Here is a 22,360-nt window from a genome sequence, read left to right on the forward strand (position 1 = left end):
GCAAAGCTTTCCCAGCACACGCTATTTTATTTGAGGTATAAAGGCCTGCAAAAAAAAATCCAGCCAGCTACAGCTTGTGAAGTTTGCCACCTACTGAGGAAAGCACAGCACAGCAAGGCCAGAAAAGGGAAGAAAGAAAAACGATTGTGCTGAAGCTGGTACAGGATAAAGCCATATTGGCTATTGGAGACCATGGCCATAAAGGCTTCTAGAAACCTCTAGACAGCCAACAACGGATCGATTAAACAACAGAAATACTGCTCCTCCTCCTCCTTTATACACAAAGCCTTAGAGACAGTGTTTTATCCTGAATCAGTTCTAGATTTTGTCTTACAAACCTAGAAATGACTGAAAAAAAAGACTCCCAGCTTCTGCAGGGAACATATAATTTCATAAAGATCCAAGGTGTTGAGATGTCCCAAGTCAGAAACTGCTAGGTTATAAAAAGTCACGCTGTAGCCATTTCTAAAACTATATTGGTCATTTTTATTCACCTCCAAGGCCTATAATAAGTACTATTAAAAAACTAAGACTCTGTCTTTACAACAGGAGACATATGAGAAATACTACCTGTTAAAGTTTAGAAATATCTGTTGCGGTTTAGAAAACCTCTCAGTATGCTTTCATGTGAAACGCATGGCATTTACACAGCCTCAGAGCAAGGCATACAGTCCTCACACAGGTCATGGAGACATCACTGAACATGAGAGGGTTGCCCTCATTTCAAATTCACATAGGTAAAATACGTATAAAACTGAAAATGCTATTAAAACCTTTAACAGAGCCATGAATAATAAAAATAAATCCGAGTGTAAAACCTTCAGATGACTTAGAGCCCAGGCTGGTGTTTCCTAGCATCTAGTCATCAGGGTATAAATAAAGCGGCATCAAAATAATACTCCCCTTCTGCAGATGAGATTGCTGCCTGCCACAGCAGAGACCAACAGCTCCACCGCAGAGCTCATCTCCCTCTCTTCAGAGCAGAAATCATCAGCCCTGGCTGCGCCCAGGTGGGTTCCCATTTGAACTTGGAAAGCCTAAAGACCATCAGAGCTACCACATCTTGCACCAAAAGCAATTGCACTACATCTGTAGCAGATGAGTACCTCTGCCCAAGCATACGGCAGTGGCCCTGTGGCCATCTGAGGGCAGGGACGCTCGGACTCCACAGTCAGCTGTACTCCCTTACTGCAATAAACCTCTCTGTGTTAGTGCCTGCGCTGCAGCTACAAAGCAAGCACTAACAGGGGAGAAGAAGTGTTCTTCAAGCAGCCAGAAATCCATTGTTCTAAGGTTGACGTTATATGAAATCATGCCTAAGTGGAAATATTAATTTATTTTAAATAGATGTTTAAATAGCATATATACATACATACATATATGCATATGTATTTATATGTATGTATCTGCATGAATGTATATATATATATACACCACAGCAACTGATACCATATAAATAAATGTCAATAGAGATGTATATGAAATACATGTACAACAAAGATGCTGAACAATGACCCAAATTCTGCTAACTCGGTAGTGTCATTCAAAAACATCACCTCTGACAGAAGTGGTTCTGCAGTCTATCACCCATATAGATATATATGCCACTCACATGGATATATATGCATATATATTGCATCTTGCACAGACATAAGATCAGGGTTTGACTGGCACAACCTAAAAACCAGAAATACTTCTTGGCAATAAATCGTGATTATTATTGCAAGGCACCGAGAATGGCATACACTACCCAAATTACTGCATGCGCAGTATACTTTCAGCTTCACACAAAAGCATAATTCACTACACACTGAGCTGGTGTCCACTGCTGTGAACTGCTGCGTCAGTGCTTTCAGAGCCCCACAGCAGCACTTATCGAGGCTGTGCAGAAGCTGTGGGGCCAGCAGTGCAAGGTGCCAGGCAGCTCCGACACACAAAGCAAGCGTGCTCCACTTCCCAGAGCAGCAGTGGAAAAGGGCAGTCACTGCTCTTCCAATGTATAGGTTGAGCGAGTGACTGCCTGGATGAGTAGCTTACTCCTGGTCAATCAAACTATAATGCTGCAGCAAAGCTGGTATACTCACTTTGTGCTGTGATTAAGAGAGCAGTGGCTTCTAGCACACTTGTCCTGAGAAAATCCTATAATGTTGGCCCCTAATCTAATAGCAATGAATTTTAAAATTATTGTAGTCAATGCAAGATAATGAAATAGATTTGTACACTCTGCATTTCTTTGGCTTTCTTTCTGGTGGGCTCAATTAAGTTAGGGGAAAACATTTTGTTTCTTGAGTGCATTAACAAACTTCATTTACAATCAGAAGTAATTTGTCTCAGAATGTCCCAGAAAATCAGCTGCATACCCATCTGCTCATGGTGCTTTATTATCTAATATTTCTTGCAGGTCTTCTTTATCTCTTCCACATCACATGGCTCTGTTAACTCTCTTGGCTCTCGTGCACACAGCAAGGCACTGGCAGTCAAGACGTAGCCTCTCTGGGTTCTGCTATGCTGCCCTCTGTGATGATAGCATGCAAAGCTATTTTCTCGGTAGCCCCAGTTTTAAATTCCTTTCTCATTTTGAGCACGTACCTGGAATCCCCTGGTAGGAAAATGACAGATTTTCAAAGTTTTGCAACACCTGCTTTCTCTCCTGTGGGTGGACTGGGACATCAATGCATCAGGACCCTAAGCCCAGTCCCAGCATCTCGCCCAGCCTCTACATGCCCACCTCAGTTCTACTCCTGCTCTGCTCCAGAATGGGCACAGACCCCAAGCAAGATTTGCATTAGCTTCAAATGAGCAATGCACAAGACAGTCTGAGACGTTTGAAAACAATCTCCATCTGTCTCAACCACCCCCTCTGATGTAATTTCAGATATGTCGTTACCTTTCACATCCTAAATGTCTGAAGAAGTTTGTCCAGCCCTATATGGCAGCTCTGTGCTTTGGATGTGCCACATACCATGTCTACAGGGCTACAGACCTCCATGTCAAAGTGCTCTCTCAGCTAGTATTTTGGCTGTCCCCCCTGTCATGTCCTTGTGCATCTGCAGCTAACACAGCCAACAAGGCAATGACCAGTTTACAGCTGTGGAAACATGAACCCATGACATCAGTTTTTAAAGATGTTTTATCTTGGTGATACTGATAGGATTTTTATTACGCCTTTAGTCTCCAGATCTTGCTTTCTGCTTTTGAGACTGCTGTTTCCTCTGTGAATAGCATTTCCCTATAACCTGCAGCTGTCTGCATTCAGTCCTCCAACTGCTTCTCCAACAATCAGAACATTGTCCTCAATAACATTGCACACATTTCTCCACTTCTGCTAATCTTGTTAGGACTACAACCATTTCTTTCATATCCAGAGAAATAACTCCCATAGCATCTTGTATTCCCAATTCCAATTAGCTCCTGTAAAGAGCAACCCCTTTTTTCCCTGCAGTTTCAGAGTGCCTTCTTTGTTGTTTGTGTGAATCAGGGTGAGGATAGCTCCTGGCAGCTGTCGCTCTCCCTGTGGAGCAGAGTCTTTCCCTTCTGGGAAGTGCTTACCTGGTCATTTAGGTTATTTACTCAGGATGAGATAAGGATAGTAGAGGGAATGAACTTAGAAGAGGGAAAGAAAAAGCAAACGTGAGAGGTTGCAAGTCACGTGATTGGCGTTGTTTCAGGGTCACTACTCAGGAGCTGCTCCCCACCACTGCAGTTTGGGGCAGCGCAATAAGGCTGCACTTTCTGCTGTACTCATGTCAACCTTGCTTCTGCCAGTGCCAGGGAGACTGGGGTGTTTTCCCTGGTATCGCTGAGGGAGCCCAGGCAGCACCCTCCCAGCCCCGGCAGGGGACCAGCTGGTGAGTACCATGTGGCACTGCCTCTCCCCCAGCATCCTGCAGCAGGAGCATTGCTGGTGGCTCTTCCAGGAGCTTGTTCAGATTTTGTCTGACTGGTCGTAAAACTGTCCTAAAGCCCCTCTGGATCAAAATGCTTCCTTCCTTTTAGAAACATATTATTCATGTGTTTTCTTCTCTCTGACCAATAACGATAGACCACTTTTATAAAGCTTAAAATAAATGATTTAACTGGTTTTGAAGTTGCCTTCCCATGCAAGGCCTAACCTTTGGTACAGATGCAACCATCCGCACCCCCATGTAGGAGACAAATCAGCCTCCTCACCTCTGATTTCTTTTTGGTGACCGACTGGAAGACAGAGCAGTTTCAAGACTAAGATCAAGCCTAATTACTAATGAGTCCAATTTCAACACCTACATCTGTCACTGGAAAAGTGACACATCACCCACAAGCCGTACCAGGAATACCCTCTCACATATTAGAAACAGTACTTGCTGTGCAGGTTTTTTAAGTAGGAAAGTTTAAAGCTGTAATTTCCTTTACATCATCTACCGTGTTTAATTTCCCTGTTCAGGAAGTGCAGGCTGGCATCCATACCACCTGTATGAAGAATGCCTGCAGCATGTTGAGAGGTCTGGAAATTTATGGAAGAGAGTCAAGGCCCTGTTTTTACACACATGGTGGGTGTGCTTGTTAATTTCACATGAAGGGCAGTAAACATCCTGATCACAACCAGCTCCACCTGCAAAGCTTTGATCAGGGAACAGTGGGAAGGAACATCATGTCGTTGCTGGCCCTGGCCACTCTCTGGGACTGGGACAGCCCCAGGCTCTGCTGCTGGGTTTCCCTGGCCTGGACACAGAGGTGGGGGACTGTGACTAGGTTATTCTCACTGGTGGTGGCTTACCCCACATTCAACAGAAAAGCTGGCTTTCTCTGCTGCCCGTGCGGTTGGTTCTGGCCATCCTTTATCTCTTGCTCTGCAGCTGGGCAGGCTCACAATGTCATTTTTGCTACTGCTGTCTCAGCTCAAATGCTCTGAGTACATAAGAGATGACTGACGTGATGCCTGCTGGCAGAACACCTCATGTCCAGCCAGGTGCCAACGCTGCATGCAGTTCAAGCCTGGAAATACTGGGGTGCTCTGCTTAGAGGAAAGCCTCAACAGGGAAACCCCTTGGGTAGTTCCTCCACTTCCCCAGTTCCCAGTGTGAGCTCCCCGGCCACCAGACATGATCGCGACTGGCCAGCTGTGAGGAGGCTCACTCCATACTACCTGTGTACAGCAACCTACCTGACAGACTAAGTCCAAGGTCTCATGAGCCAGAGGTCTACTGCAAATGTGTTGCTGCTAAAAGCAGGTCTGGGATAGAGAACATAGGGTTCCTGAGTTTTTTTCTTTAACGGGGACATCTTGCAGTGTTTGGCATCTTCTTTGTTTTGTCACCTGTCCCTGCTTATGCTCACAATGTATCCCTGCGATTAACCAGGGCCACTTCAACACACAGCCGCCCTGGAGGGAACGTGAACCTACAGCAGGCAAAGCTGGGTGCCCAGGACATAGGCTGCTCCCCCTGCTGTACACAGTACCCCTGGTGCTTCTGTCTTCAACACAGAGTGCTCTTTCCCTGCATTGAGAGTTGCTGGACTGTAGGTACACCATCTGCTGCCTCCATTATGCCTAGCAGAGGAGGAGGGCTGTGCAGAAACCAGCTGATTTAGGCTTGAGTCTTCATGGAGTTGGGAGAAAAGAGAAGCTACCTGGGTCTTGCTGAGGGTGGGAAAAGTATGTGGAGGAGGGGGGCAGGAAATTATCATTCAGCAAGACCACACCCCACCACCACTTCTCCCAGCTTCTTTCTTCCAGATATGAACCGCAGGATGGTCCAGAGCCACAGAAGGCATCAGTCCAAGAAGGGTGAAGTCTACTAGTGATGAAGGGCCTCTTGTCCGCTACAGAGGTTGGAGAAGGTGCCTACACAATAAGACTGAGGAAACAAAAATTTGTTCTGTAACTATTATTTTACTGCCAGATACTTCTGTTCCCTGAGCTTTCTGCTTGGATTGAATTGCATAGCGCTTAAAGCCCTACCTCCAAGCCTCAAAAGAAGTGATTTCAAGTGGCACATATTCAGGGTCAGCTGTCACTAAGGTATACTCACTTTGTAATTAAATAAGAAGCAGTGAACACTCTTCCCCACTGCTGGGTGTTTTATCCTACTTTGTTGAAGGAACCAAAATGCATATATCCAAGACTGGAATTTGGCAACTAAAAGGCTCAGACACAGTATTGTGATTGTTAGCAAACAGCTGCTTTCATAACTGCTCTTAAAAAAAAAATCATATGATGTAAAATAGATAAAACAGAAATATCAAAGAGCAAAGGAGGTATACGGAAAAAGCAAGAAAACGTTAAACGCTCTGGAATCCTAGCTGACCAACAAGTGCAATCTTAAACAAAACAGAAATTAAACACAGGCTAATAGAGTTGGAAATCTTGGTTAAAAAAAACCTAAAAGCCAAACCTGAGGTGACATGAAAGGCTGCACTGTAAGGCTCAATCAGTAGAAGACTGGACCAGTGAGATCATTAACAGGAAATGCTTTTTATAGCAATGCTAGGTATCATTACAGGCCTAAAATCATATGCAGAATATCTTAGGTGCTTAAAGGACAAACACTTCCCTAAGCAAGTCTGTTATAGACTGAAGTTAAAGTCTACTAAAAAATGTACTTCAATAAATTTTCTTAAATCAAAATCTTATGAATGTCCACAGGAATAGGAAGGAAGGAAGAAATGCATCAGGAGAAGGAGCAGGATTTTTTTTCCTAACTCAAAAAAACATTTATTAGTTAAAGCTCCATTTTGTGTTACATTTCTTTTAATTTTGCAGATTCACTAATATGCTGCTCGTACTCCTAGCAGTTCTTCCTACTGTTTCGAACTGCTGTGATGAGACAAAGCAGCAAGCAGCCTCGTGTAAGCCAAGCACATGTCAGCTTTTGTCATGGGAACAGGGCCCAGCCTGTTTGTTCTCAGGTGTCCAGCCTCTGGGTTTTGTAATCATGTTCTCCTCATCTAATACTCTCTAATGACACTGCAATTTAATAATATGTAGCTTGTGCAAGCTACTAACAACACGAACTGAAAGGAAGTAATAGAGCTTAAAACGTCTGAATTTCCAGAACATCAGCAACAAAAAAATCTCATGCTGCAACAAAACAATCCATTTTCTTTCAAAAATAAGGAGTTCAATGCCCTTCCATCTGGCTTTCTTCAAAGCTTATCCTTTGACAAATCAGCTACTTAGTGAATTAAGAGATTGAACAGACCTTTCAAAAAGCCTGAAGTACAAACAAACAGGCTCAGGTAATCAGTTTCTGTTTTACTGTCAGCTAGTTTTATACCATAAAACATTTTCCTGATTATTCTCCAACACCCAGAAACTGGTATTCTGGGGTGACTGTGGCTTCATATTTGTTAACTGGAATTTTCCCACAAGGCCTCCTGAACTTCTGAGAAGACAGCTTCATCCAGGCTCTTTAACAAAAAATGTTCACAGCCCCTTCATGGGCACATTACATGAAGTGGAGACTTTGATGAGAAAATACTTGAAAACATTCAAAAGTAATTCACAGTCTTGAACCACCACTAGCTTTTTATGCCTTAAAAAAATCAGCCTTTTCTGGGTGAAACTGCCTCTGTTGTCTCTGGTTGCCAGCTCCCCTGGAAGCCCAGGTCTCCAGAAAGATTTGAGAGATGTTGGGGGTTTTTTTTGTTTTTAAAAACAGTATTGTTTGAGCTGATCTAAACAAGCTTTTACTGATGGTATATTGTCTTCTAGTGCCTCAGGTACATGCTGGTAGCCAACATCAGGTCCCTCAAAAATGTCAGCACGGTGCTAGCAGGGTTAAGAATAAACTGTCCCAAGAAACCCTGCTAATGGCACAGCAGCACAGTGTGAAACTCCAGATGGTGCCGCTGCAGCACTAGAAACTCCTGGTTTCTTCACAAGATGTTGCAAGACACTTTTAAAGGCTCTTCAGTAATGTAAACCACAGAAGTGTTTTACAGTGCTACAGTAGCAGCTGGCCATAGCGGACCAATTAGTACAATCAGATAGTCACACCACACCAAGCACACTGGAATCTATATGGATGCGCTGGGTGGGTAATGGTGGATTATTTGGCATTTGAAGTAGGAGTTACAACGCAAAGTCTTTCTTGTGAGATCCAGCGGGGCTACTGCCCCAGTCTGCTGCTATGCAATTTGGGTGGCAGCTGCCATTATTTAGGCAGAACAGTTTAAACATTACTTGAGTGTTCACCCAGAAATACATGGGAGACTGAGCCTACAGCTACACTTATCTAAGCAACTTATTTTCTAAGAAACAATGTTTTTCATTATAATAATTAACAACACATTGGATTCATGTCCAGGGAACTCCTGCATTTGCCTACCGTAAACTATCTAGACATACAAGCTGAGTCCTCGCGCTTTTGCAGTCAGCCTGTTACAACTTTTACCTTGCCTAGCTGTATTGCAGCAGTAAACAGGATTAACAAAGGCTAATACTGATCTCATTAACTTCTCACTCAAAAGTGTATTGGAACATCATCTGGTTTTTTCTTTTTTGTAGTTGTGAAAACTCCTTGAACATACTCCTACATATAAACAAAGATACATATGTTAATCGACCTGTCCCTAGCTAAAAAACTATTTAAGTACTCCATTCATCCAAGATGCCTTAACTGCACGTTTATGACAACCTTAGGCCAGTATGCAAGGTATTAAATGCAGAATGTGCATGCACTGGGGGAACAAGATGAGAGAATAACATGTTCGAAACATGCTTGGCTTATGGATGCACATAATTTCAGGTGGTAGATCAGGTCTTCTGCCTGTCTCTCAGCATTGCTTCTGGTTCCGCAGACACATGGCAGACTCCCTGGCAGAAAGACTACTGGACTAGAAATAGCATAGTCCAAGCCCACTCAGTCTTTTAACAGAAATCATCAGCTCCTTCAATGGTGTCACAGCAACACATGCCAGCTAAATATTTGCCCCCAAGCTGTTATTTCAGTGTTATAATGGCATGCTTTAAATTGGTCCAAACAATGTTTTTCTATTACAAATGAAATCCAACTTTAGACTTAAGATTTTGCTCAAAGGTTCTACTGTCTCTCCCTGGAAATAATCCTCTGTTAATGTAATGTACTTATTCAGATCTTGTGACTGAAAGTTGAGAAGTCTGAGAGTTAAAAACTGCATGTAAACAAACAGTTTATGAAAGTCTAATGGATTTAATCATTGCTAAAAATGTTCACCTATTGGCAGAGCTGTCAGATCCATGCTACAAAAACAATCTTGTAATTTAAGAAGTTTCAGATGAAAGAGCTAGATTCCTTCTGAATATACCACAAGCTACAATTAAAGCTTAGAACAGAATGAGATGAATTTGCATACATGTTCTTCATGAAAACCTTCAAACTCACGAGGCAGTATCTTTCTGCAACACATCCAGATTTCCTCTTGCCAAGATTACTAGTCAATACTAAGGTTCTCTCTAGGGGTACCTCTTCAGGGATACTTTTTTACAAATGCATTGCATTTTAAAACACTTATCGAGAGGGCAGGGATTAGGCTCCAAACAATTCAAAGAATTGCACAGAAAAAAAATTTAGTAAGAATATAATTTTTCACATTGCCTCTCAACTGGCAACTACTTCCACTAGCATTTCTCATTCTGCTCCTTATCAGTGTTCTCTTTATGGTTTTATTCGAAGAGATCTTGCAATGTAAGACTTTCATATGACCATTGCACTACTACATCTAATTTTTACAGTGACTGTTGTTACATAAATTGATCCATTGAATTGATCCAAGAGGGTCTCTTCCTTGAATGATGTACTTTATTATGGAGCTAATTATTTACTGGATTGGAAAATGTATTTCTGAAGTTGAAATCCAGTTAAATTATTCCATATCACGAATTGACTAAAGATACATGAGCTTTCATTAAATGAATAGCAATGAAGAATGGGGCTCTCTCAGTTATTTCCGAAATTGCATAATATCCCTGCTCATTCTAGAGTCCCCGGTGCAAAGTTACCCGGTTGGTTGGTTGGTTGCGGGGGGGGGGGGGGGGGGGGGGTTTTAAATGTACACCTAGAATAGGTAACACAGATTATTACCTTTCCATCCATCATAACTGTATTACCCCCCCACAAAGAACAAATTACTTAATGGAAAGGAAGACACCCAACTCCCCACTCTCCCAGCACACACATGCTGGTCAAACAGAGATTTATCAGGCAAAGTAGAAAGAAAAAACTGTGGTCTGCCTTCCTCTCCATCCCTTTATGCCCCATCTAGAGAAACTAAGCAGGTCCCCCCATGGACATACTCATCCCTGCCAGGTGCTGTCTTGGCACAGCAGCATAAGGTATTTGGGGAATTTGAATGCTGAAGAATTCAGTTAGCTTTATGTAGTAGTTGGACATGTAATGTAACCATTATGCTATTTATATTTGTATGATTTTGTCAGAAGTGTTCAGAGATGCTGTTCCCACCCAATGTTTCACTGATGGTTTAAAATCAAAGAACTTAGTTTGAAAATCATCCAGGTCACAGTAAGCATGTTAGCATAAGCAGCGCACATGAAGTCAACTGCTAAAATATAAGTATCTTCATAAAAAGAGTTTGAGCTCTTTCTCAGTGGCTTATGGACAGCATCCTGGTCTCCCAAAATTTTGACTTCCTACCCAAGACAGGAAACAAGAAATTAAATTTCCTTCCAGTCTCTTTGGTTGGACTGTGTTGGTAAACTACCCCCCTCAAACTGCCAGACAATCACCTCCAAATAGATAGCACACACTTTTGGATAGAAACAGTTTATTATGTAGTGAAAAATACAATTGTTGTGGTTGTATTGGCTTGTGTGTCACAGAAAAACCCACAAGCCACAGGAGAACTGCTTCAAAATTAAGTGTAAAGGTCCATAAACATTAACCAATTTCACAGGAAATTCAACAGCAAGAGCTTGTAGGACCACCGACAACACATTAACTAAAACAGCTGTTCCAAAATTTGGAAAAGACTGTTTTATTAGCAATCTGAAGAAATCTGTACTCTAACATCAACTCATTTCAACTTTTTCTACTAGGATGATAGGCTCTATCCTCTACATCCTGTACTCAATTTGTTGCTGATATTAGTTCACTAAGTGATTTCTTTCTTTCATCCCCTCAAAATGAGTGCAGGTATTAAACTGTGCTATAGTGGAGAACAGACAGTTGCTATGAAGTCTATGTAAACCCTGTTTTACGAACAGTGCTCTTGGGAAGGCTGCTTATCCTAGGAAAACTTTTGTGCTGGCCCTGGCTACAGCTGGTGTCTATAACACAACTAGACTAGGCTGAGGAGTGTTCCAGACCGTTAAGAACATCCGTAGCCGCCAGCAACTCACTGATACTAGGATCCTTACTACAGCTAATGTCAGTGAAGCTGAAGCACCTTAAAAGGGGCTGGACAGGTGCCCACCCCAGCCTCTAATTTTACACTGAAGACAACACAAGTAACAATTCAAGACCAACTATTTTCATATTAGTTGATTTAATTTAATCTAATTTAGCCTTTAAGTCCGATCAGTATTGATCCTCATTTGAGACACCTGCCCTAAACTTTTCTCTCTGGAGGTCCCCTGAGGAAACCTACAATAGATGCCCAAAGTTCCGATGGATATATTAATCCCAGTTCACACCTGTGTGTGGACAACTATCTAGTTCTAACCCAGAATGAACACAATTAATTTTAAATAAAGTCTTGCCAAGTCAAACAGCAATTCGTAAGGATAAAAGCAAACTTTCTCAATTTAACTTGGAAAAAAACCTAAACCAATTAAATGTTTAAGATCTGGCATTGCAAAACTCCCATGTTTTTTCCACAAATTAGTATTTTTTTTTTAAGATATCTGTCATCCTCAGAAATGGCCATTAGTCATAGCTCTGCAAGGTTTTTACACAGGCACAGAATCCCAATCAGGCTGTACTGGTGACAGAGAGAAAGCCTTCATACGGCAACTTGAAACCTCGTTTCTCTGCAGTTGCCAACAGGGAACTCCAACCACATGGGATCAGCAACCACCCAGATTTCAGGAGCTGGAGGGATTTAAGGACTTCAAAATAACTACTTTGTGTCAACTTGGTTTGCAGTTCATACCTTTTTTCTTTGAATACAGTCCCTGTAAGAGCAGAATTCACTCTCGGCAGCCCCCTCAGGAGCATAGCTCCTTCTCCCTAATTTGGCCTGATGTGAGGTCTACCCTCATCAGCTCTTTTCTAAAGCAGAAAAACCGGGTTTGTTTTGCATTACCTCTGGATCATATTGCCTCCTTTTAGCCAGCAAGTGATTACTCTGCACTATAATTTTTCTTACTTGACACTTTTCCATCACAATCACATTGCTTTACCCATTCACATTATTATTCTGTTTGGTCCCACAGTCTAATGTGACATCAATGGTTTGGGTGCTATGGAAATCCCTAGCCAATATATCCCTACTTCTACCCCACTCCTATCCTTCACACCCAATTTCCCCTCCATTTTCTCCCTTGACCCCTTCCTAAGGACTGTCCTCTTTCCCATCTGAATGGGGGCAACTGCTACAGCTAGCAAAGACAAGTAGGTATCTTGGTTCTGCACTATTCCAGGGAAGCAGAGAGCACAGGTACTAGTGACAGACAAAACATTTTTCTTTGAAGGCTCTGCTACCCATTTCAGACAGGCAGACAGGTAAGAATAGCATTCCAACCCAGCTGTCCTAGGCAAGTAATGAAAAATTCAATGAAGAAAAATAAAAGCAAAGTGATGGCTCCATTTTTCCTTTTTAGCGTCAGAAGTGTCCAGAAGGAAAAGAGCTGCCAACAGACAAACTTCACTGTTCCAACAGGGTTTCACACAGCAGAAACACTTTGCAACAGTACTCAAAGTCCACGTGGACAAAATTTCCAGACGACACAATGGAGGTCGTTCAGACTGGTAGACCTAATCTCATTTAGGTGCATAGGTAAGATTCCTGAAGTTAAAGAAACTTGCTTGTATCAGAAAGCATGAGTAAACTTTCCATTTTTGTCCTGTCAATGTCAGTCAGTAAAATTTAAATTCAGTTTTGCAGTGGACCCAAACCCAATTGTTATCTCTATTGCAACATACTATTTGAGGGGCATATAAAATAAAAACCACAGCAGTTTTAATTCAGTTAACTGAAAAAGATAGAAAATGGAACATTCGTAATAAGGTCCACCAATTTACCAAGTGGCACTGCAGACTACCCACTGGAACTGTTTGGATGAGAAAAGATATAATTTTATTTTAATTAGATTGCATGACTCCAGAAATCGCACATGTATCAATGCAGTGACTTTTCACTTACAACGTGCAACCAGAATGTGAAGCTAGCTTATTTGGCTCTTCTTCAGATTTCCTTAAAAGAGGGTGAATTGTTCAATAAGCAGAACAGTTACTACTGAACAGCATACAGTATTTCAATTGCAGATTCTAGTTCTGAGGCAAGGTTTATTTTCTTCTGCTTAAATTATTAAAATCTTAGTCTGAGGAAAAACAGCCACAGCATATTCTCTAAGTTGTTTCATATTCACTAGATGCTAAAACATACAGATTGCCATTGGCCTCCAGAGTATACTGCATTTTACATAGCATCCTATTTAACTGTTCATCTTCTGTTAATCTTGAAGTCCCCACAACGCATTCCACTTTCAGCCCTCTTCCTTTTCTTTAAGCTCACAAGAACCTGATTTAAAGCAGCCTCCACTTCAAAGATTCATTATGAAATAGACACAATGATTATCATATTATTTGTATTATTGACTGGAATAAATTAAATAAATTGCTTTCATAAAATATGGACAGTAGAGTAAAATTCATGTAAAATACAGGAGGAGGACTTCCCACTGGGTTGTGAAAAGAAATCGATCTTGAACTTTATTTGTATTACACACAAAACAAGCATAAACTTTTCTTTCAATTCATCTTCTTTCCAAGTGTATAAAACAATGAATAGTAGGTGAAAAAACATCTAACATTTTCTCATTGTCAACAATAATGGGAAGTTTTGAATGTTCCTATGTAAAAAATAATGCAAATTGATTTGAAACGATTGTATTAATGTAAATGTAGAGTTTGTAAAGAGATTTAAGGCAAGCATCTTGTCAAAGTAAAGCTTGAGCATGCACATCCTAAACCACATATAAAATTTTGAACTACAGCTGTATTCCTTTTTAGAATATTGTTTAAGTAGGTTCATCAATGCATGCAATACAGAACCTCTCTTAGAAGACAGAGAAATAAGCTAATCAAGATGGGTTGGGTGTTTTGGATGGAAGCTTTATACCTATACCTCAGCATATTTAGACGCTGTGTTTTGCCTGGACATAAGCTCTATCCCCTTGAGTTAAAACTGTATTAAAAATAAAACCATACTTAAATTCATACTGCCCTCTTTTCTACATCAAGTTTAATTCTGAAGATCTCCTAATGCTCTGAAACAAGTTAAGCCTAACATAAGCTATATAAGTAGCATTAACCTAATTTTACATATCCCTCCACCCTGATTTTAGATACTGAAATAAGAGCAGGTCATTTAAGCATCTCGAAAAAAAGTTATCTTAATATAGTCTTACACCCACTTCATGGTAAGAAAATTAAGCTTTGAGATCCACATTTACATGCTCAAATATATAAGGATTTAACCTCTCAGATGGGATTTCAGTAAAACCTTAACAGTTTTCCCACACAGTGGCATGTCATCAACACTGAGTATTCTTCATCCTATGGCTTCAGATAAGGTAGGTATTGAATCTGGCCCACTCAGCCTGGATGCTCTAACTACAGTTTTTATGGTACAAAAGCACGGCACAGACAACAGACAGCTCCTACTGCTAATGCCTTTGAAGAAGTTACCTCTTTAAATGAGTGACTACATCTAAGAAGGTATTTCTTGGTGCGATTACTAGCTGACAGGTGCTTCCCCATAGACTGGAACTGCATGCTTATGTTTCTAGAAAAAGCAGAATATTTAATTTTGCATTCATTAAACATTGATTTGCTATGCTAACCACAGGCTCTAATTTCTTCCAGAGGCTGGTCTTCTACAAACTGCAAAGTTCAGAGCCATAATACTTAAATTTCTTTATGAAGCTGTCTTACAGAATGTATTCGAAAATGGGTAAGTGACAAGACCAGATTTAAAAACAACAAAAACCCCCACAACCAACCAAACTGAGCTAAGGTCCCAGCACTGCTGATATCCTTCCCCTGACTGGAATACAGGAAGTCCAAGTGTTGAGCTGATGAGGTAACTATAGCTTAGCCTCAGAAATGTAACACAACTTCTGCCAAATGCTTTCAAGAATGCAGATGTAGTTCCTATTTTTGTGCCTGTATCTTTCTTCAGTGTGTCTTCCTTTTCCTTCTTCTATTCAATGTACTTCCTTTATTCAATGCTCTGCAAGCCCTCTAATCTAGCTACAAAGGTTTTATTCTGGACTATGGTATGTCTAATGTTGTAATTCGTGTCTTACAGAGAACAACAAGTATACAGAGGCATCTCCATTCTTTGGCCTTTTTGCGAGCTACGTTTTCTACTGTCTGTTCTTATGATAACTATATCATTCAAACCATGGTAATTAAGTCGACCTATTTGCTGGGAAGCATCAGGTAAAAATTACATGCAACTATGAAAACTTTTAACCATGCCACATTAAAAAATAACTTTTAGAAAAGTAGGTGTTCAATGTTACTAAAACCAAGCCCTGCACACATGTAAAGAAATAATTTTCTCCCTGTTTTTAATGTTGGGATTTTAAAACAATCTTAGGGGTATATTATGTCTAGTTCTCACTAAATTCAGTGATATAACTGATAACAGAATGAGTTAATTATTAATCACTCTGGTATTTTATACCATTTAAAGTTATTATTTGATCTCTGGTGAGAAATAAAGACTAAAGTAGTTTATTTTATATTTGCTCTCTACATTTTCAAAGACCTTTTATTCTCTCCGAGACCTTGATAGCTTTGTACAACCTCTCAGCCTAGATAGGTTGCATAGAAAGAGCTATATGCCCAAGTTAGTGTGTTTAAACTTGAGATCAGGCCTTTTTTTTTAAATATTGTTTTGATAAATCTCAGGTGAAGGTTCTTTATGCACAACTAGAATACAGTGCCAAATTCAGCACTGGGTAGCACAAGCATAAAGTGTGATTTATTCCTCTGAAGTGAGAATCATTCCAATGCATCACAATGAACATTTCTACATGCTCTTGAAATCAGAATGTACTTCTTCATCCCTCAGTCTTCATTATTCTGACCTTGCTTTTACTCAAGTACCAGATATGAACACGTGCAAACCTCAATAGTTTAGAAGCAAATAATCCGTACCACCAGTGCAAATATAAACATTCTTTGTTGAACTATGCAGTGTAAGAATATACAGAAACAAAAGGACATTAAACATTAAGATTAGTAATAAAATAATTGCAAAGTATAAGTTGGATTTGTTACAAGAAACTCCTTCTTTTAAACATTAGTTGGCAAGGTGTTTTGGAAACATAACAGGATCTGATTATTGTACATTTTTCTGGCCATAAGGTGCTAACTACAGCTCCTACCCATGCAAATTAGAACAGACACAAACCAAACTTTAATCAGCTTTCTTTTAACATGTATTTTCTTTCAATTTTTGTTAAAAAGTGGTGCGAGCTAGGACTTAAAAATGATAACACAACAGTCTTTCACCAAAACACTAAACATCTGAATGATATGCACAGACAAGAAGATTTTTGCAATATTTTCTAAATAGACAATTCTTAATCAAAGAGAAGGTTTGTCTTATAACCAGGCTACTTTATTATTCCTCACCTTAAAAAAAAATATACATCTATTATCGGAAAGATCAGAATGACCTTTTGCCATAACATAACTCTGTAAGTTTAGCCTTGCTTACTTAAACTAAGGACTTAGCTTTGCTCTTATATATATTATAATTGCTAATATTATCAATGGAGGTTACAGCATCATAGGTAAACGCTCAGCTTTGCTCACAGTTTCAGCACATTATTCGAAACTCTCATGGGACATGAACAAGTGAGGTGAAGATTATAAACAGCAGTAAGACTAAACCAGAGTTGTATTTAAGGCCCAGTACAGTATACAGCAGGTTAAAAAAAAAAGCCATAGACTTTTCATGTTAACTCTTACCCACAAATCACTTAACTTAGACATAATACTGCAGTACTAAATAATACTGCATCAATGACATATTGTATCGGGAGACATGCGCTTCTTCTGCAGCATTGGGAAAACAAAGCATCCTACAGCTCTACTGAGACCTACCTTAAGTGAAGGGCTACAAATCACTCTCACACATTTATATTTCGACCCTTAATAAGCTGGAAAAAAAATTCAGAATAAAGCTAAAAACTTCATCAAATGGGCATTCTGACAAACAAGTTTGGAACAGCAGCATAGAAAAGGAGACAAGCTGTAAACAGTACTTACGCTGGGGACCTCAGGGCATCAAAACACTACAGAGGGTATTGCAAGTTTGTGTTGATATGCCTGTTCTCTGCATGAGTGCAAAAAGGCTGATCCCAAAAAGAGACAAAGTGTAACATACACAGGGTGTTAATATTGACTTTGGAAGGCTGAACCAAAGAAAACAAAGTTCTCTTTTACTCTCTCTGCAGTCAATATCATTATCTGTGAAAAAAGTACACTGCTACATGACACTTTGTACTAAACTTTCAAAAAATCAGCTTCTAAGGAAGCTCATTGTTTACTTTCCGTTAATTTTTATTTGTATCCCAAATCACCCATAAAATACTAACTGCAAGACACTCCCCACAGGAACAAGAGCTCAGAGACTACTTCATGCTCCATCCTGAGTCTGTAGTCCCAGTTCTAACTCTTCTGTAGAGTGAATTACTATTTGAAACACAATTTATAGAAGTTTTACTGGCAACTGTTTCCACAATCTTTCATGAGAAAATGAAATAGTCCCATTTAATAGCTACAATACAATAATCAGATTAAATCAAAATAATCCTAAACTGAACATGTAAATACCCAAAGAGGTATTGAAAATATCGTCTGAAAATATAATGTACAGAATTTTATTTTTGCTGCCTACAGCTTATAATCAGATGTGTATAAACAGGCAAGTAATTAGAGAAGTCAGTTGGTGGTATATGCTAATCTCTGCTGACAAAGAGTCAAATATCTTTTGTACTTTACAGGTACAGTCAACAGAATATATTTTAAAATAAGCATCTCAGGTGTCTAAGCTTCAAACCTGTATGTGTATAATTTTACAGGATAATTTAGTTATGCATTTACAATAGGCACAAATACAAACTGGTAAAGACAGAGTTTAGATCAGGCTTCCACTTTGAAAGACCAGTTATGTTTATTTAGCTAATACTTTTAAACTCTTACTTCACCTGTAAGTATGCCACTGTATTACAGGTTTATATGCAATTAAATGACTCAGTTATTTATAAAGTCATAGAAGAAAGCTGTACTCTCAGTCACCTGAGAAGAATAACTGTAGCACTTACATCATATTGACTGTTTAATTAGAAGCTTTCAGTAACTCATTTACTGAAGACACGTTTTTAGCCTATTTCTTTTGTTCTGTTTTTTCTTGGATGGGAGTTAAAGGCAGAGAATCACATACAGGAGCATAGTTACTATGAATTTACTGTGCAGAATTAAATATACTGGCATTAATAAAATATGGAAATGGGCAAGTTTTGCAGCAATTAGTGAAAGAACAGTTAAATAAACAGTTTAAATAAAAATAAAGTATATTCTTATTTTTAAGAATAGACAGCTAGCAGAATCTGCATATATAATGAATTGGGAAACTTAATTGGATACTGCTGCTCACATATTAATATGAAAAGAAAAATACATGCACTTATAAGTGTATCAATTTTACTATACATTTTTGGTAGAAAGTTATAATTAGAATATGCACATTTTCTTAACTCGAAGTTTAGAAGTGGATTAATTTTTTGATGCACAATCAACTTGCATTAATGAGTTATTCCAATTATTAGGAAAATAAATAAATCCTGCAAATTTTTATTTATTTTGGTTGGAATCCAAGAACACAAAATACCAACAAGGGGGTTAGTCTTAAATATTAGAAGACTGCTTCAAAAAAAGGAAAGAACAATCCTTTCTCCAGATCCATGACAGGAAAGATGGGAAGCAATCAGTTTCAGTTGTGCCAAGAATTATTTGGAGTAGACATCAGGAAAAATTTCCCAGTCTTTTCCCATAGGAAAAGACATCCTGTGTAAGTTACAAAATTTCTCTCAGTGCAAGCTTTTTTTAAAAAAAACAACAGGTTAAACAAGTCTGTCAGGAACGATGTAAGACTGTTGATTCTGCTTTAGGACAAGAATACAGAATACATGACTTCTTCATGTCCCTAGTAGCCCTGCTTTTCTATGACTGAAAAATATCCCCTGTAACCACTTGGAGTGAAACAGACCTGCTAAGACATTATACTTGTAGCCCTGCTTAACTTTATCTGACAGTGTAAAAATACTGTACTTCAGACAGGTTCATTTTATTCCCAAAATGAAGTTACATCTAAGATGATGATTTTTTTCCTCTGGAACACAAAATTCAGAATATGGTATGCCAAATGTGGGTAAGGTTATCTGCAGACATTGCATTTTTGTTCCAGAGGCAAAAAGGTCTCAAGTGTACTGCAGAAAATCAAACGTTCAAAAAAATGCAGGAATTATCACCAGTTCCACTGCATAACCAGCATCTGTTTTCACGTAAAAAAATAAAGTGTTTGCATTAAACTTTATTGCACCATCAACTTTTTTTTAAAATATCCCCCATTCAAGTCAAATATTAAATTATTTTTATCAAACAAAATATAAGGTCTTCTTTAAAGTATCAAGTAGATATAGTATATATGCTATACAGAAAAAGAACAGTCTAAAGGAACGACATACATCAAATCAGAGATGACAGAAAACAATCATTAGGTTGTTTCTTTTCCATGATTAAAAAAAGATTGCAAAAAGATTGTGTAGGCTATTGTATGCATGAAAAACATCCCTCCTCATTCAAGGTGTTGAAGTGGGTGACACCTTCAAGCTGTCAAGTGCTGCATGAATTCTGAAGTGCAACCTGGACTCCATAGAGTAGTCTTTGTAGTTGTTTCTGCAAAAATAACTTTATTGTTAAGAAAAACATTTTTGGCCTCAATTGTTTCTACTTCATACATGCACGGAAGTACCAAATTTAACGGCCATCGTTCCTTCAACAGGAAACAGAGATTGATACACAGATGAGTTATGAGACATTTAAAGCTACACCCATAAACTGAGCGGAGAGTTACACCAGTACTAACAACTGTCCTGATAAACTGAATCCATGTCTTAGCATCTCTTTCACTTATTTTGATCCTTTCAACAGCCCTCCCAATTACTGAAGTTTCCTGTGAAAAGACAAGCTAGAAGACTACAGAAAAGAAAGGCTGTTAGCTAAAAGAGTGTGTTCAGCTTCAAACCACAACTCAGCCAGAGTAATAAAACCCAGGGAAATCACATTATATGATTAAAAAAAAAAAGGCCAAAAGACTGAGTTTCTAACAAAGGCGTTAGGAGGCTGTTTCTAACTCACATTTACAACACTACTGCATGATTGGTATACTTCTCTGTACACACAAGGAGCAAATTCTACCCCATACTACAATCTACAGATGAAGCGAACATGCTCCTTTACAGTAAATTTAGCTCTCTAATGCTCTTCTATGACAGAACGTGAAAGGAAAAAGGGAGGTGGTCAGAAGTATACTGGCTTTTAACCTACTCCCACTAACACTTTTACAGCAGCAGACATAAGCCCCCCACAGCTGCTCTCTGGGACAGAGGTGGTATAGATCCTTTCTCTCCACGCATGCAGTGGAGCCACAGCATCTCTGAAGCCTAAATGAAAACAAGACACTTTCCCTTCATAGTGTCTTGTTTGAGATTGTTGGCTCCACTGTGTCTGAAGGACAGAGTTTCTTGAAACTGTAAAATTCAACTATATCAGACAACTTTTCCAAGCCAAGACCATAGATATGTAATTACTTGTACTTTGCAAAGGGGCTGGGAGGAAATAAAAACTCATAGAATCATAGAATGGTTTGGGTTGGAAGGGACCTTAAAGATCATATCGTTCCAACTCCCCTGCCATGGGCAGGGACACCTTCCACTAGACCAGGTTGCTCAAAGCCCCATCCAGCCTGGCCTTGCACACTTCCAGGGATGGGGCATCCACAGCCTCTCTGGGCAACCTCTTCCAGTGCCTCACCACCCTCACAGTGAAGAATTTTTTCTTAGCACCTTATCTAAATCTACCCTCTTTCAGTTTAAAACCATTACCATTCACCCTATCACTACACCCCCTAAGAAAGAGTCCCTCCCCACTTTTCCTGCATGCCTTCATTGCTAAAGTTACTCAGCTAATCTTAATCTACAGGCTGATACAAATAAAAAAAATCCACTTACTTTGCAGTTTCTATGTATCTTATTGCTTTTTCTCTCTCATCCTGTTGTTTGTATAGGAGGCCCAACTCATACAGGGTGAAGGGCACCAAATAACTATCATACTTTATTTGCTTCTCACTAGAAAACCAAAAAAATACAGAAGTGGTTAATTACAACCTTTCCTCAAGTGACCAGTTAACTTTTAAATGCAATCACTGCATGTAAAAGCACGTGGCCAGAGAAAACACTCTGGAACCTTTTTTACTGATTAATTCCGTACACATTAATTATACCTGCAAAGAGTGGATGTAAAATACTGCCAATAGGACCTCCTAGGAACAAAAAATTATTCTTTCCTACTTCCTATTGTACTGTGGTACATTGCCCAATCTAGCATGAACAAAATTCCAAGATTGGGATCCTATTTTGTGACTTAACCGTCCAAAAAAACCCCAACCATCCAAAAAGATAACTTGAGATAAAAACGTTCATTGGATTAGGCAGTATAATACAAGTACTTCTTTCCACACACAGCACTGAGATCCCCTTACCCTAGCTTGCCTGAACAAATCAGCAGAGAAGTCAGAAAATTCAACTTTTCCTCAATACAAGAAATTCTCAGAATCACTGTAGCTGGAAGGCACCTCTGGAGATCACCGAGTCCAATCCCCTGCTCAAAGCAAGGTCAATGGCAGCAACCTGTCCAGGACTGTGTCCACCTAGGTTTCAAACATCTCCATGGATGGAGACTCCACAGTCTCTCTGGGCAACCTGTGCCAGTGTTTGACCAACTTGACAATAAAAACAGTACTCTGCTTATGTTTAAACAGTATATCCTGTATTTCAGTATGTGCCCATTACCTCTGATTCTGTCGCTAGGCACCATTGAGAAGAGTTTGTCCCTCTGTTTCTTTTTTTTTTTTTTTTTTTTTT

General features: G+C 39.5%; 1 protein-coding gene across 5 annotated transcripts in view; it reads right to left on the reverse strand.

Moving 5' to 3' along the window:
* Nucleotides 1–16,106: 16,106 nt before the first annotated feature.
* Nucleotides 16,107–22,360, reverse strand: part of TTC39B (tetratricopeptide repeat domain 39B) — a 77,966-nt gene continuing 71,712 nt past the window's right edge. For 4 of the 5 annotated variants that reach the window (XM_069776801.1, XM_069776800.1, XM_069776803.1 and 1 more), the window contains 2 exons: nucleotides 21,449–21,565; nucleotides 16,107–20,114 (listed from right to left, as the gene is read on the reverse strand). In XM_069776801.1, the coding sequence (XP_069632902.1) occupies nucleotides 20,018–20,114; nucleotides 21,449–21,565 (214 nt within the window). In that variant the 3' untranslated portion in view covers nucleotides 16,107–20,017. The other variant, XM_069776802.1, reaches the window with a different exon arrangement.

Source organism: Haliaeetus albicilla, chromosome Z, assembly GCF_947461875.1.
Source record: "Haliaeetus albicilla chromosome Z, bHalAlb1.1, whole genome shotgun sequence".
Taxonomy (NCBI): Eukaryota; Metazoa; Chordata; class Aves; order Accipitriformes; family Accipitridae; genus Haliaeetus; species Haliaeetus albicilla.